Consider the following 12,691-nt stretch of genomic DNA (forward strand, 5'->3'; position numbering starts at 1 on the left):
ACCATTGTGGTCACTGCCACTTAGACAGGTAGGTTCCTCTCTGATGACATCATCACGGCTGATATTGTGGGTTGCCCTATAGCAACAAGACTAATGAGTGTGCAGGTTTGGGGCAAAACAGACAGGATTGACTTAGAATCAAAGGATTGTTGACAACATGTCAACTATATTTCCTCTTTGAATGTTTATTGGAAACATACATGCATTTGCAGAATGAGCACTTGTCTCTCAAACATGGTTGAAGTTGTTGTTAGCTAGCCAGGGAATTTTAACCATTTTAGTAGACATGACACAAGTGAAATCAAGACATGGTATCAATAACAATACAACAAACTGAAATGAGCCACCTACGATTCCCCACGTGACAGCTTCTTGTCATTGTTGGCAGCTATCTTGCCTTTGTCAGGCAATCCGTCTATTGGGGTCAGTGCAGTAAGTAGGCTACCTAAATCACAATGTGGGGCTGCCAGAGAGGAACACTAACATGGCCCCCTATTGTATCTCTATAGAAATTCTTATCCTTCAGCTCCCTTACCACCTCCACTGGTATTTTGTGAAAACCATTTAATACATCTACAAGGGAAGTTCTGCATATTAGCATGGTAGTCAAGTGACAAATCATAACAAATTCCCATTTCTCCAAATTCTTAATCTGCAGTGAGATATGAACCATGTTTGATATGTAATGGCTTCCTACCCAAGAGAAAATAATAAATAAATGATTGGTCTCTCACTTCAGCACTCTCCAACAGACTTTTAGGAGTTTTAGGAAAACTCACCACACACTAAACACAAATCTTTATAATGCTGCCTAAGTGATCTCAGACCTACCTTCTTCATCTGTGTTCTGTTTCCGTTTCTTTCTGGACTTTGAGTTCTTCTTCAGCTTCATGTCCTGCTGGTCTAGTATGAACTGAGCCACTGGAAACCAGGAAATAAGGCAAAGGTTAAAAGCCGATTCAGAAAATCAAATAACATTCTCGAAGAGCAAACAGGAGAGAAGAGGAGAGGGAAAAAACACTTTAAAATCCTCACACACATCAAGCTATACCCATCATGCTGATACTGACAGACACACAGACAGTGACGAAACAAAGAGAGAGAAAGGTGACCCACCCTGTTGCTCAGTTTGAGACTCACGTTTCTTGTCACTGCTCGGATCCGTGTGCCTCTGGATGTATCCCTCCAGGTAGCAGCGGAACTTGGGAGAGGGGGCAAAGAAGGCCAGGCTGACAGCCATCAGCTCCCAGCCTGCAGCCAGGCTCCTAGGGCTGGTGTTGCCTGTGGTCTGCCTCACCAGCTGCACATACAGCTCATCCCTCAGGCCCTGCATGCCCCAGCACTTGGTGACGATGAGCAGGGCGGCGTGGCGACGGTCCAGCCGTGAGGGTCTGTCTCCCATGTAGGCCTGGACCAGCTTGAACATCTCACAGGCCTCCTTCCTCACGGCACGGTCGCTGGTCACCAGCATGGGCTTCTTGATGGAGCCGCGGTTCCAGGAGAGCATGTTGGCGATGGAGACACGGCGGCGGAACAGGCCCTGGGTGTGCATGTTCAGGTGCTTGCTGGCCCAGTCCGCCATGCCTGAGGTGTCTGGGGGCGGGGGCTTGCGCAGGGTGGCGTAAGAGAGCTGGTGGTAGGAGCCTCCTATTCCTCCTCTTCCTTCTCCCTCTATGTTGTCATGGGAGACGGAGCGTTGGTGATGTGGGCCCAGTGAGCCTGTTCGTCCGTCCACCATACCTTTCTTCCTGCTGTCCAACTGAGCCTTCAGTTCCAGGGTCCCCACCTTCAGGGGAGAGAGAAAGAGAGAGAGGGAAAACAGAGGAGAAAAGAGGAAAGAGGGAAAGAAAGCGTCAGTGCAGCAGTATGTATGGCTGTCCACAGCTGCAGGCTCCTCAGTGTTGACGAGGCTGCTTTACCTTTGCTCTGCAATGCGAGGGATCGAGGGGGAATTGTTGCAGGACCGGCAAATAAATTTTCTAAAGCCGCGTCCACCAAAAATTCCCCAATATCTAAATGGACCTTTTCGTCAGGAGAAGGTGAGGAGCTTAGAGTGACATGAGAGGCCCTACCTCTGTTCTGCCTGACCCACAGCTCCTTTAAGACTACATGTGCAAATCCTTCATCTGATCCCAAGTGGGATTTCTGCCTATACGGAGCCCTGTCCACAGTCACCGCCCCTCACAGCAAAAACCAAACCAGTAATGCAGCTCTGGTCAGAGAAACATCAAAACCCAGGCCAATTCACAGCAGGAATGTACTATTGGAACATAAAACGTTCAGCATCTCTCTTTAATTTGACTATGATGTAATATAGTAGTAAAGTGTGCCTAGACCGTATGGATTTGGGTTTGGCGGCACTTCTTTATGGTCATATGGTCTTAATGGTGTTAAATGAGTGGTATGGGTCACTGTTTGAGATCAAATGGAACCACGGGCAAGTTTAACTAGGCAAAGGAACATTTACAGTATGAATGATACATTCTATAATTCCTCTTCTCTTATACACAGATAGCTTACAGATGCCCCATGACATGGTGGTAATTCAACAGCAGAGTTAAATAAAACAAGTCTCTAAAACAGATTTCAGTATCAAATATTCAGAGTTGTATAGATTACACGTTGAAAACAGATCACATTTCCATGCTGGCTTTAAACGACTGGGTTCACTGTTTAAAAAAATTAAATAAGTAGTAAATGTTCTGCTTCGGAAAGGCTAGACCAATGCAGCCAAAACTTCACATGGGGTATAGCCAACAACCAATAGTGTTTGTGTGTATTCTGTACGAGCAAATCTGTGTGTATCATGATATAACAGCAGGTCTGTAGAACATTTCAGTACAGGATTAGGGGATTGTTGCCTATATTTGTATAAATGCCATTGATTCAGTACCAACCCCTCATGGCACCAGCCTCTGAACCCCACCCGTACCCAGCTCTCCCTGCCAAACTTGTGCCATCTGGGCCACAGTGGCCCTCCTTCCTGACCAGGGGGAGCCATGTCCTGGATCTCCCACGCTTGGCCCAGGCTCCTGATACCCAGGCAGAGAGCTGGCACAGAGGGACAGGGGCCTGCTGCGTTGGCTAGGTGTAGGACAGTCAGAGGGGGACAGGTAGCGCTAAGCTCACAGGCACCATGCCTGAGCCATATATTGGTCCAGTGGGGCCCCTGAGCCTGACGCTCCTGATTAGAATGTTTAAGGCGTTGCATCTTCCCCGGCACCTTATGTTTCTCTCAGTCAGATTCTAATCGCCAGTCTTATTGATTTCAGGACTTATTTTAAATTTCAACTGAACCTCAGACTTATTAGCTCTATTGTTTCCTTAGATTCCTGGAACTTCATAGAGACATATGGAGTGGGGTGGGTGAAGAAAGTGCATTGTAGAAAGGGTTTGGGATTATAAAATGGTAGGTTTCATAGCACTGAGGCTTTGCACAAATCATGTGCACCTGTACTAGCCTAATAATTCAAGCTCCTGACAGCAAGCAAGTTATCACTTCTGTCCATCCCATCTGTGTGAATTACTCTGCTTAGTTATAATACCATTAGTACATTTATCCAGTTTTATAATACACATAATGACCTAATCTGTCTTTACTCTGTTCAGAATTTTTTAACCTCTGAAATACTTATGTTAATGTATTTAATTTGGCATAGAGACGTCCTAAGTAATCTAGCAATAAAAGTAGCCCTGGAAAGGCACCAGCAATGTAACCACCTCCAGACAAAACAAAACAGAATCCAAAGAAAAATAAACTGTTCCACATAAACAGACCACACAACAACATTCACCAGTCAGAGTTAACTAAGCAGACAAACCAGAACTAATCCATTTATCAGGAGTGGACTTCCAAGGTCTTCCCATATTTCTCCTCTCTCTCACAGCCAGACAGAGACAAATACTGGAGTGTATGCTTACCTCTGAGGGAGGTCCAGGGGTGTCTGGTGAGGAAAGGCCGGCCTGACTGGTGATGCTCTTCTCCAAGGTGTCCACCTTCTCATAGGTCCTCTTCTGCCTACCAGGCATCTCCAGGGGTGGCAGGGCCGGGTTGCCATGATTACCCGCCCTGCTCAGCGAGCGGCTGGCGGAGGGGACGTCTTCTCGTGACGCACACCTTCCTTCTCCTCCATACCACTGCAGGGAGTCCACGGGGGAACGTGTCCGGGGAACTGCGCCCCTCTCGCTAATCTCTGCCCCCAGGCCTCCAGCCTTCATCTCCCTCATGGTGTTGGAGCGGCTCACCACCTCTCTCATCTCCGCCATCAGCCTCTCGTTAAGGGCACACAGCTCTCCGCTGCTGCCCACTGAGCCAGGCCGGCCTCCGGCCCCCAGCCTTCGCCGGCTCTTCCTCCTCAGGCTCGGAGAGGGGCCAGTGGAGTAGCCAGAGTCCTGGTAGGTGGCGGTGGTCTGGGGGCATGGAGGTGTGGGGAAGTCCTGCGAGGCCTGGCTGCTCTGCCTGCTGTGACGAGCCTCCACTGCCCTCAACACACTGGCCTCCAGGGCTCGCCATGTCTGCTTCTTCTCCAGGGTCCCTGGCTCCCTCTGCTGCCCCCGTGGCTGGGACTGGGGATGGGCCAAGAGGGGGTCTGATCGTGGTGTGGGGGAGGGGGTGCGAGTGGGACCGGGGGAGGTGGAGAGGAGGCCCTGTTTTGGGTCCACAACAACCATGTGCTTGATGCACTCCAGGCCAGCAGGGCTGTAGTCAGAGGCAGAAGGGTTCCTCTTGTGCCTGGATTCGGAGTGAGAGGAGCCAGGGTGCTGGAGGAGCCTGGGCTTTTGCAGGCTGTGTGTGGGGGTGAGACGGGATAGACCACCAGGCTCATTATGGAGGTGAGCTCCCTCCACCTCCATGTCCACAGGAGGCTCATCATAGATGGGACACTCTTTTCCCGGGTCGTCGTAGAGGTGAGGTGTGGAGGCGTACTGTGGTGACACAGACCTGGGGGTGCTGGGCTGGGACCTGTGACTGCCGGGAGTTTGGGGAGGGTCAGAGGACACCAGACAGAAGCTGCCGTTGCCGGTCTTTCTCAAGTGGTGGGCCTGCCGGGCGTCAGCGGCCATCTTGCCGGAGGGTGCGGTCTTGTAGCCCTGGGTGGAGCAGGAGTGAGCCCCCGGGGGCTTGCTGCTGACGGGGTGGAGGGTGAAGGCCTGGTGGCCGTTGGGCTTGTTGTGTGTGTGTGTGTTGTGGTGGCGGAGCTGCAGGTCCGGGCTAGATGGGCCTCCAGGCTGGATCCGACTGACACTGTTTACTTTAACCAACATTGCTGCCTTAGACCCTGGGGAAGGCTGCCATCTCTGAGAGCGCTCTCTGGAATAGAAAGAGAATAAGGGAAGGATGAGATCTGGGTTTGGATTTAAAGAGATAACTGCAGATAAAAACACACACACACACACACACCTGATGACAGTCACCGAACAAGCAAACCATTGTCCCGAACTTCAACAAGCCTGTGGTTACTTCTAAATTGTGACCATCAAAAAAAAATGCTCCACAAATTTAAATTCCAAGCTCAGACAGATTTGGGAAAACTGTGATGAGATTCCTCGCATTCTTCCCCAGACATTTCACTGACCCTCCAAAATACTGCCTTCTAAGTCATAAGACAATATCTCCAGTGTGTGTTGTGCAAACCAACCTCCTAAAAAGACACAATTACCATTGCTGTCTGGGTTAGAGGTGTGGAAAACATTTCCTACGTACTGTAAGTGTGTTAAGCATTCTCCTGCTTTGGACCATAACACAGTACCTCCTCCCAAGAGTCGTGACCCATCAATTACACAGACTCAAAACACCTCATGTGAAACATTTGGTTAACATTTGAGAAAATGACAAAACACGATAAGATCTAAATTCCCAGCTGCCACAGTTCCAAAACACTCACAGACTGAGTAGAGAAGAGTGTATTTGAGAACATACTTGGGGAGCAGAATTACAGTAGAGTCTCCATCTGGCCTGAGGGACTGTAGGTTGACACTCCTCCCTTGCGGCTAACTTCAGACGTCGTCAGAATGCTAATCCAAGCACTGGGAACTAATCTGGTATTAATCTGTTTACACCTCTCTCTAGCTTTCTAACCCTGTAATTCCTGTGGCCCAAGCTTCAGGCCTCATTCATTCCTCAATATCTCACTTAGATCCAACTGCCATTCATCCGTGGTTCAGCAAATAAACCATTCTATCCATCTGACCAACTGTGACTGAAACAACTATCATACAGCATAAGAGTTATCCGCTAACTTCAAGAATCAAAGGTTGAGCATGCTTTACAGTACTAGCACTACAGACCAATGATTAGAAAAGCAGAGACTTACCTCCTGCCCTCCTCCCTCTCTACAGTATAGCCAACAACACACTGTAATCAATACTATTAAACATGCATGGCTCTATCCTTCTGCAGTCAGACATCTAACAGACTGGCCCACTGCACACATACCTCCTCCTAAGTCTCAGGACAGGAGTTACTGGGGAGCAGGAAGACGACAGAGAAGACCTTCTGTAGTTTGTAACAATACAATAACAACTCCCCTGGGGCTCAAGCTTCACGGGCCAATGGCAAACTTCCTCACTTCCTTCTCCCCCCCCCCCCCCCCCCCCCGCCACTGAACTGCATTCTCTCTTTCCCTCAAACAGTCACGCCACCTCAGTGATTTGAATGTAAACAGGCTCTTCAAATGGTTGAGCAGATATAGCTTCCACAGCCCATAAACAGCTGGGCCTGAGCCACCTGGCAGCCTCCCAGCACAGCCAGCCCTGTCCTTGTGGTGTTGGGAACATTCCTGGGCCTCACCTCCCTCCCCCTTCTCAGACGCGACAAAAGACCAATCAACAGTGTTTACTGCCCCACACGTGGGTCCAGAGGAGTGGAGACTAGTCACGCGCTGCAGAGTGGACGGGAGCCACTTCAAACCGGCTGTGTTAGAGCCTCTTTAGTTCTCAACAGTGTGACAGACTGAGGTGGGAGAGCTGAAAACGTGCTGCTCCTGTCGAAACTCTGAAATGCGGGACTCAGGAAGTCCTCCTTCCGTCATGGTCAGGGGCTGGTGATGTCAGTGATGTTACCTCCACAACAGAGGCAGTGTTAAGCAGATTTTTATGATCAAAGATTATGGTTTGATGTTGGTACTAACCTTTGAATTGACTTTAAAAAAATACAGGAACATAAAACTGGCTGTTTTAAAACAGCCAGTTAATAGTTTACTATGGCACAGAATGGGCTACATTACAGTAACCATTAAAAGAGACAAGAAGGAATTTAAGCAAAAGGCCAAAGACCACATGTAACCTAGCAAAATGATCACATACATCATACACTCAATGGCCAGTTTATTAGGTACACCCATCAAGTACCGCGTCAGACCCCATTTGCCTCCAGAACCGCCTGAATTTTTCGTGACATGGAAACGTTGCTCAATTGGTATCAGGGGTTCCTAACGTGTGCCAGGAAAACATTCACCATACCATTACACCACCATCACCAGCCTGTACCGTTGACACCAGGCAGGATGGGGCCATGGACTCCTACTACTTACGGCCCCAATCCTGACTGCCATCAGCACGACTCAACAGGAACCGGGATTTGTATGACCAGGGAATGTTTTTCCACTCCTCAAATTGTCCAGTGTCGGTGATCGTGTGCCCACTGGAGCCACTTCTTTCTGTTTTTAACCAGGACCGATGAGTTGTGTGTTCTGAGATGCCATTCTGCACACCACTGTTATACTGCACCGTTATTTGCCTGTTTGTGGTCTGCTTGTTAGCTTGCACGATTCTTACCATTTTCCTTCGACCTCATCAACAAGCTGTTTTCTTCCAAAGAACTGCCGCCGAATTCGCACAATTCTCAGGAAACCCTAGACACTCATGCGTGAAAAGCCCAGGAGGCCATCAGTTACTGGTAACCGGCACGCCTTGGCACCGATGATCATACCACGCTGAAAGTCGCTTAGGTCACTCGTTATTCCCATTGTAACGTTCAATCGAACAGTAACGGAATGTCTCGATGCCTGTTTTTATAGCAAGCCACGGTCACGTGACTCACTGTCTGTAGGAGCAAACTATTTTCGTGAACGGGTGGTATACCTAAAAAAACTGGCCGGTGAGTGTACACCCCCACACATATCATAAGGTTACTCTCATTCTCCAGTGGTGAGAGGGATGAGTGGTCTGGTTTACCACTGATGACCTTGAGAGAGGGGGGTGGGGTTCTACTTCCTATCGCTGAAGCCCCCTGGAGCCTCCCATACAACACAAACAGGAAATGACAAATCTAACATTCACGCTGGAGTAAGGCCGAATGAGAGGGGTGACCTTCACTTATAGGGAGTTTACATGTTGCTAAAGTAAACTCAAACAAACACAACCATATATGAAAGAACATTGTCTAAGTCCCTGCACAGCGTCACTGCCATTACACTCGACATCCCCATACTACCTGAGTGCTAATTCCAGCTACACACTAAATGATGTCAGTTCTCTTTAAAAATGTCACCAGTAACAACAGAAACACTATCCTCTGCTTGGATGTTGTTTTGATGTGAAACCAGAGCAACACAACAGAATGGTAAGAGGAAGTTTGGACATGCTGAGTCAAGCTCCTAGCACAGAGCAGAGCTGGGGATTTCATCTGGCTTTGTCGTTGTTGTTCACTTGTCATTGTCACACCACAGCCAGGGTGGCACAGCCAGGCTAGTGTTCAGCCCTCCAGCATCGGCTCATTATTTTGTTTGTTAGCACAAACAGTTGGTGCGCAATAGATGATTATCCCAATCACATCTGGCTTCATGCCAATGGCCACAGTTGACATAAGCTTTCCTCACTGTAGCAGTCCTAATCCAACTATAATTTACCACCAACAACCTCTTGCCTAGTTAAATAAAATAAAAATAATAAATACCACCCAACCAGAATGATCTCACTTTTAAAACAGTGAGACAGAATAAGAAAGCAGTGGTTAGAAAATAGGGTGAAGTGAGAGAGAGAGAGCAAGAGAGAGAGCGAGAGAAAGAGAGAGCGAGAGAAAGAACGAGAAGGGGATTTGTCGTGGGAGAGTGCCGTCAGAGAATGAGCAGGAACGTTGGCATTCCTCAGAGGTCTCATTCAGGGGCCCCAGGCCTGGGAGCCTATAGACAATGCCTGGCTCTGCTATTGTCACGGCAACGCCCCTCTATGGAGCAGAGTCCCATTTAAAGACTATCTACAGATTCTCTCAAGCAGACATAAACACTTACCTAACATCGGTATGGCAGTGCTGAGCTTACTGGCTCATTGACACTGTCAACATGTTTGCTTTACCACAATCATAAAAAGAGCCTGTGTTATAGCCCTGTGTTTCATCACACTGACCACATTGGCTGTTGGGTACTTTTCAAATAATGGAAATTTAAAAGAAATTATATGCCACGGAATATAAAAAATACATTACCGGTATTCAGACAAAAACAGCACTCATTTTCAAAATCTATAACATACCCCAACCAGAAGCCATGGATTACAGGCAACATTCGCACTGCCGCTTTCAAGGAGCGGGACTATAACCTGGAAGCTAATAAGAAATCCCGCTATGCCCTCCAACGAACCATCAAACAGGCAAAGCGTCAATACAGGACTAAGATCGAATCGTACTACACCGGCTTCGACGCACATCGGATGTGGCAGGGCTTGCGAACTATTACAGACTACAAAGGGAAGCACAGTCAAGAGCTGCCCAGTAACACGAGCCTACCAGATGAGCTAAATAACTTATATGCTCGCTTTGAGGCAAGTAACACTGAAACATGCATGAGAGCATCAGCTGTTCCGAATGACTGTGTGATCACGCTCTCCATAGCCAATGGGAGTGAGACATTTAAACATGTCAACATTTACGAGGCCGCCGGGCCAGACGGATTACCAGGACGTGTACTCCAAGCATGCGCTGACCAACTGGCTAGTGTCTTCACTGACATTTTCAACCTCTCCCTGTCTGGGTCTGTAATACCAACATGTTTCAAGCAGACCCAAGTCCCTGTGTCCAAGGACACTAAGGTAACCTGCCTAAATGTCTGTAGCCATGAAGTGCTTTGAAAGGCTGGTCATGGCTCACATCAACACCATTATCCTAGAAACCATAGATTCACTCCAATTTGCATACCACACCAGCAGATCCACAGATGATGCAATCCCTATTGCACTCCACACTGCCCTTTCACACCTGGACAAAAGGAACACCTATGTGAGAATGCAATTCATTGACTACAGCTCAGCGTTCAACACCATAGTGCCCTCAAAGCTCAACACTAAGCTAAGGACCCTGGGACTAAACACCTCCCTCTGCAACTGGATCCTGGACTTCCTGACAAGCTGACCACAGGTGGTAAGGGTAGGTAACAACACATCCGCTGATCCTCAAAACAAAGGGCCCCTCAGGGGTGCGTGCTCAGTCCCCTCCTGTACTCCCTGTTCACTCATGACTGCAGGGAAAACTCCAACACCATCATTAAGTTTGCCGATGACAACAGTGGTAGGCCTTATCACCGACAACGATGAGACAGCCTATAGGAAGGAGGTCAGAGATCTGACCGTGTGGTGCAAGGACAACCACCTCTCTCTCTCTCTCAACGTGATCAAGACAAAGGAAATTGTGGACAACAGGAAAAGGAGGACCAAGCACACCCCCATTCTCATCGACGGGGCTGTAGTGGAGCAGGTTGAGAGCTTCAGGTTCCTTGGCGTCCACATTAGAGGTCGACCGATTATGATTTTTCAATGCCAATACCAATTATTGGAGGACCAAAAAAAGCCCGATACCAATTTATTTTATTGGTATTAATTACAATTACAACAATACTGAATGACACTTATTTTAACTTAACAGAATACATCAATAAAATCAATTTAGCCTCAAATAAATAATGAAACGTGTTCAATTTGGTTTTAATAATGCAAAAACAAAGTGTTGGAAAAGAAAGTAAAAGTGCAATATGTGCCATGTAAGAAAGCTAACGTTTAAGTTCCTTGCTCAGAACATGAGAACATATGAAAGCTTTTAACATGAGTCTTCAATATTCCCAGGTAAGAAATTTTAGGTTGTAGTTATTATAGGACTATTTCTCTCTATACGATGTGTATTTCATATACCTTTGACTATTGGATGTTCTTATAGGCACTTTAGTATTGCCAGTGTAACAGTATAGCTTTCGTCCCTCTCCTCGCTCCTACCTGGGCTCGAACCAGGAACACATTGACAGCCACCCTCGAAGCAGCGTTACCCATTTCTCCACAAAAGCCGCGGACCTTGCAGAGCAAGGGGAACAACTAGTCCAAGTCTCAGAGCGAGTGACGTTTGAAACGCTATTAGTGCGCACCCCGCTAACTAGCAAGCCATTTCACATTGGTTACACCAGCCTAATCTCGGGAGTTGATAGGCTTGAAGTCATAAACAGCGCAATGCTTGAAGCATTGCGAAGAGCTGCTGGCAAAAGGCACGAAAGTGCTGTCTGAATGAATGCTTACGAGCCTGCTGGTGCCTACCATTGCTCAGTCAGACTGCTCTATCAAATCATATAATTAAGTCTAACATAATAACACACAGAAATACGAGCCGTAGGTCATTATTATGGTCGAATCCGGAAACTATCATCTCGAAAACAAAACGTTTATTCTTTCATTGAAATACGGAACGGTTCCGTATTTTATCTAACGGGTGGCATCCATAAATCTAAATATTCCTGTTACATTGCACAACCTTCAATGTTATGTCATAATTACGTAAAATTCTGGCAAATTAGTTCGCAACGAGCCAGGCGGCCCAAACTGTTGCATATACCCTGACTCTGCGTGCAATGAATGCAAGAGAAGTGACAATTTCACTTGGTTAATATTGCCTGCAAACCTGGATTTATTTTAGCTAAATATGCAGGTTTAAAAATATATACTTGTGTATTGATTTTAAGAAAGGCATTGATGTTTATGGTTAGGTACACGTTGGAGCAACGACAGTCCTTTTTTGCGAATGCGCACCGCATCAATTATATGCAACGCAGGACACGCTAGATAAACTAGTAATATCAACCATGTGTAGTTAACTAGTGATTAGGATTGATTGATTGTTTTTTATAAGATAAGTTCAATGCTAGCTAGCTGCATTCGCGTAACAGGCAAGCTCCTCGTGGAGTGCAATGTAAAGCAGGTGGTTAGAGCGTTGGACTAGTTAACCGTAAGGTTGCAAGATTGAATCCCCGAGCTGACAAGGTAAAAATATGTTGTTCTGCCCCTGAACAAGGCAGTTAACCCAATGTTCCTAGGCCGTCATTGAAAATAAGAATGTGTTCTTAACCTCTTGAAGCTAGTAAACGGCCTATTTCTCAGGACCAGATGCTAGAATATGCATATAATTGACAGATTCGGATAGAAAACACTAAAGTTTCCAAAACTGTCAAAATATTGTCTGTGAGTATAGCAGAACTGATATTGCAGGCGAAACCCTGAGGAAAATCTAATCAGGAAGTGCCTCTTATTTTGAAACCCTTCTGTTCCTATTCATGCCTATCCTCCATTTAAAGGGATATCAACCAGATTCCTTTTTCTATGGCTTCCCTAAGGTGTCACCAGTCTTTAGACATAGTTTCAGGTTTTTATTTTGAAAAATTAGCGTGAAAGATCACATTGCGTAAGTGGATAGGTGGGCGCTCTCTTGAGCTACAGAGTAAAG

General features: G+C 47.0%; 1 protein-coding gene across 2 annotated transcripts in view; it reads right to left on the bottom strand.

Moving 5' to 3' along the window:
* LOC110527917 (rho GTPase-activating protein 39) overlaps positions 1 to 12,691 on the bottom strand; it is a 55,084-nt gene that overhangs the window by 5,510 nt on the left and 36,883 nt on the right. Inside the window, exons 3-5 of one of the 2 annotated variants that reach the window (XM_036983388.1) lie at positions 3,922 to 5,311; positions 1,141 to 1,786; positions 832 to 921 (exon numbers count right to left, since the gene is read on the bottom strand). In XM_036983388.1, coding sequence (XP_036839283.1) covers positions 832 to 921; positions 1,141 to 1,786; positions 3,922 to 5,311 — 2,126 coding nt within the window. Of the gene's footprint in view, positions 1 to 831; positions 922 to 1,116; positions 1,787 to 3,921; positions 5,312 to 12,691 lie in introns of both variants that reach the window. The other variant, XM_036983387.1, reaches the window with a different exon arrangement.

The sequence above is a fragment of the Oncorhynchus mykiss genome, chromosome 7, assembly GCF_013265735.2.
Source record: "Oncorhynchus mykiss isolate Arlee chromosome 7, USDA_OmykA_1.1, whole genome shotgun sequence".
Taxonomy (NCBI): domain Eukaryota; kingdom Metazoa; phylum Chordata; class Actinopteri; order Salmoniformes; family Salmonidae; genus Oncorhynchus; species Oncorhynchus mykiss.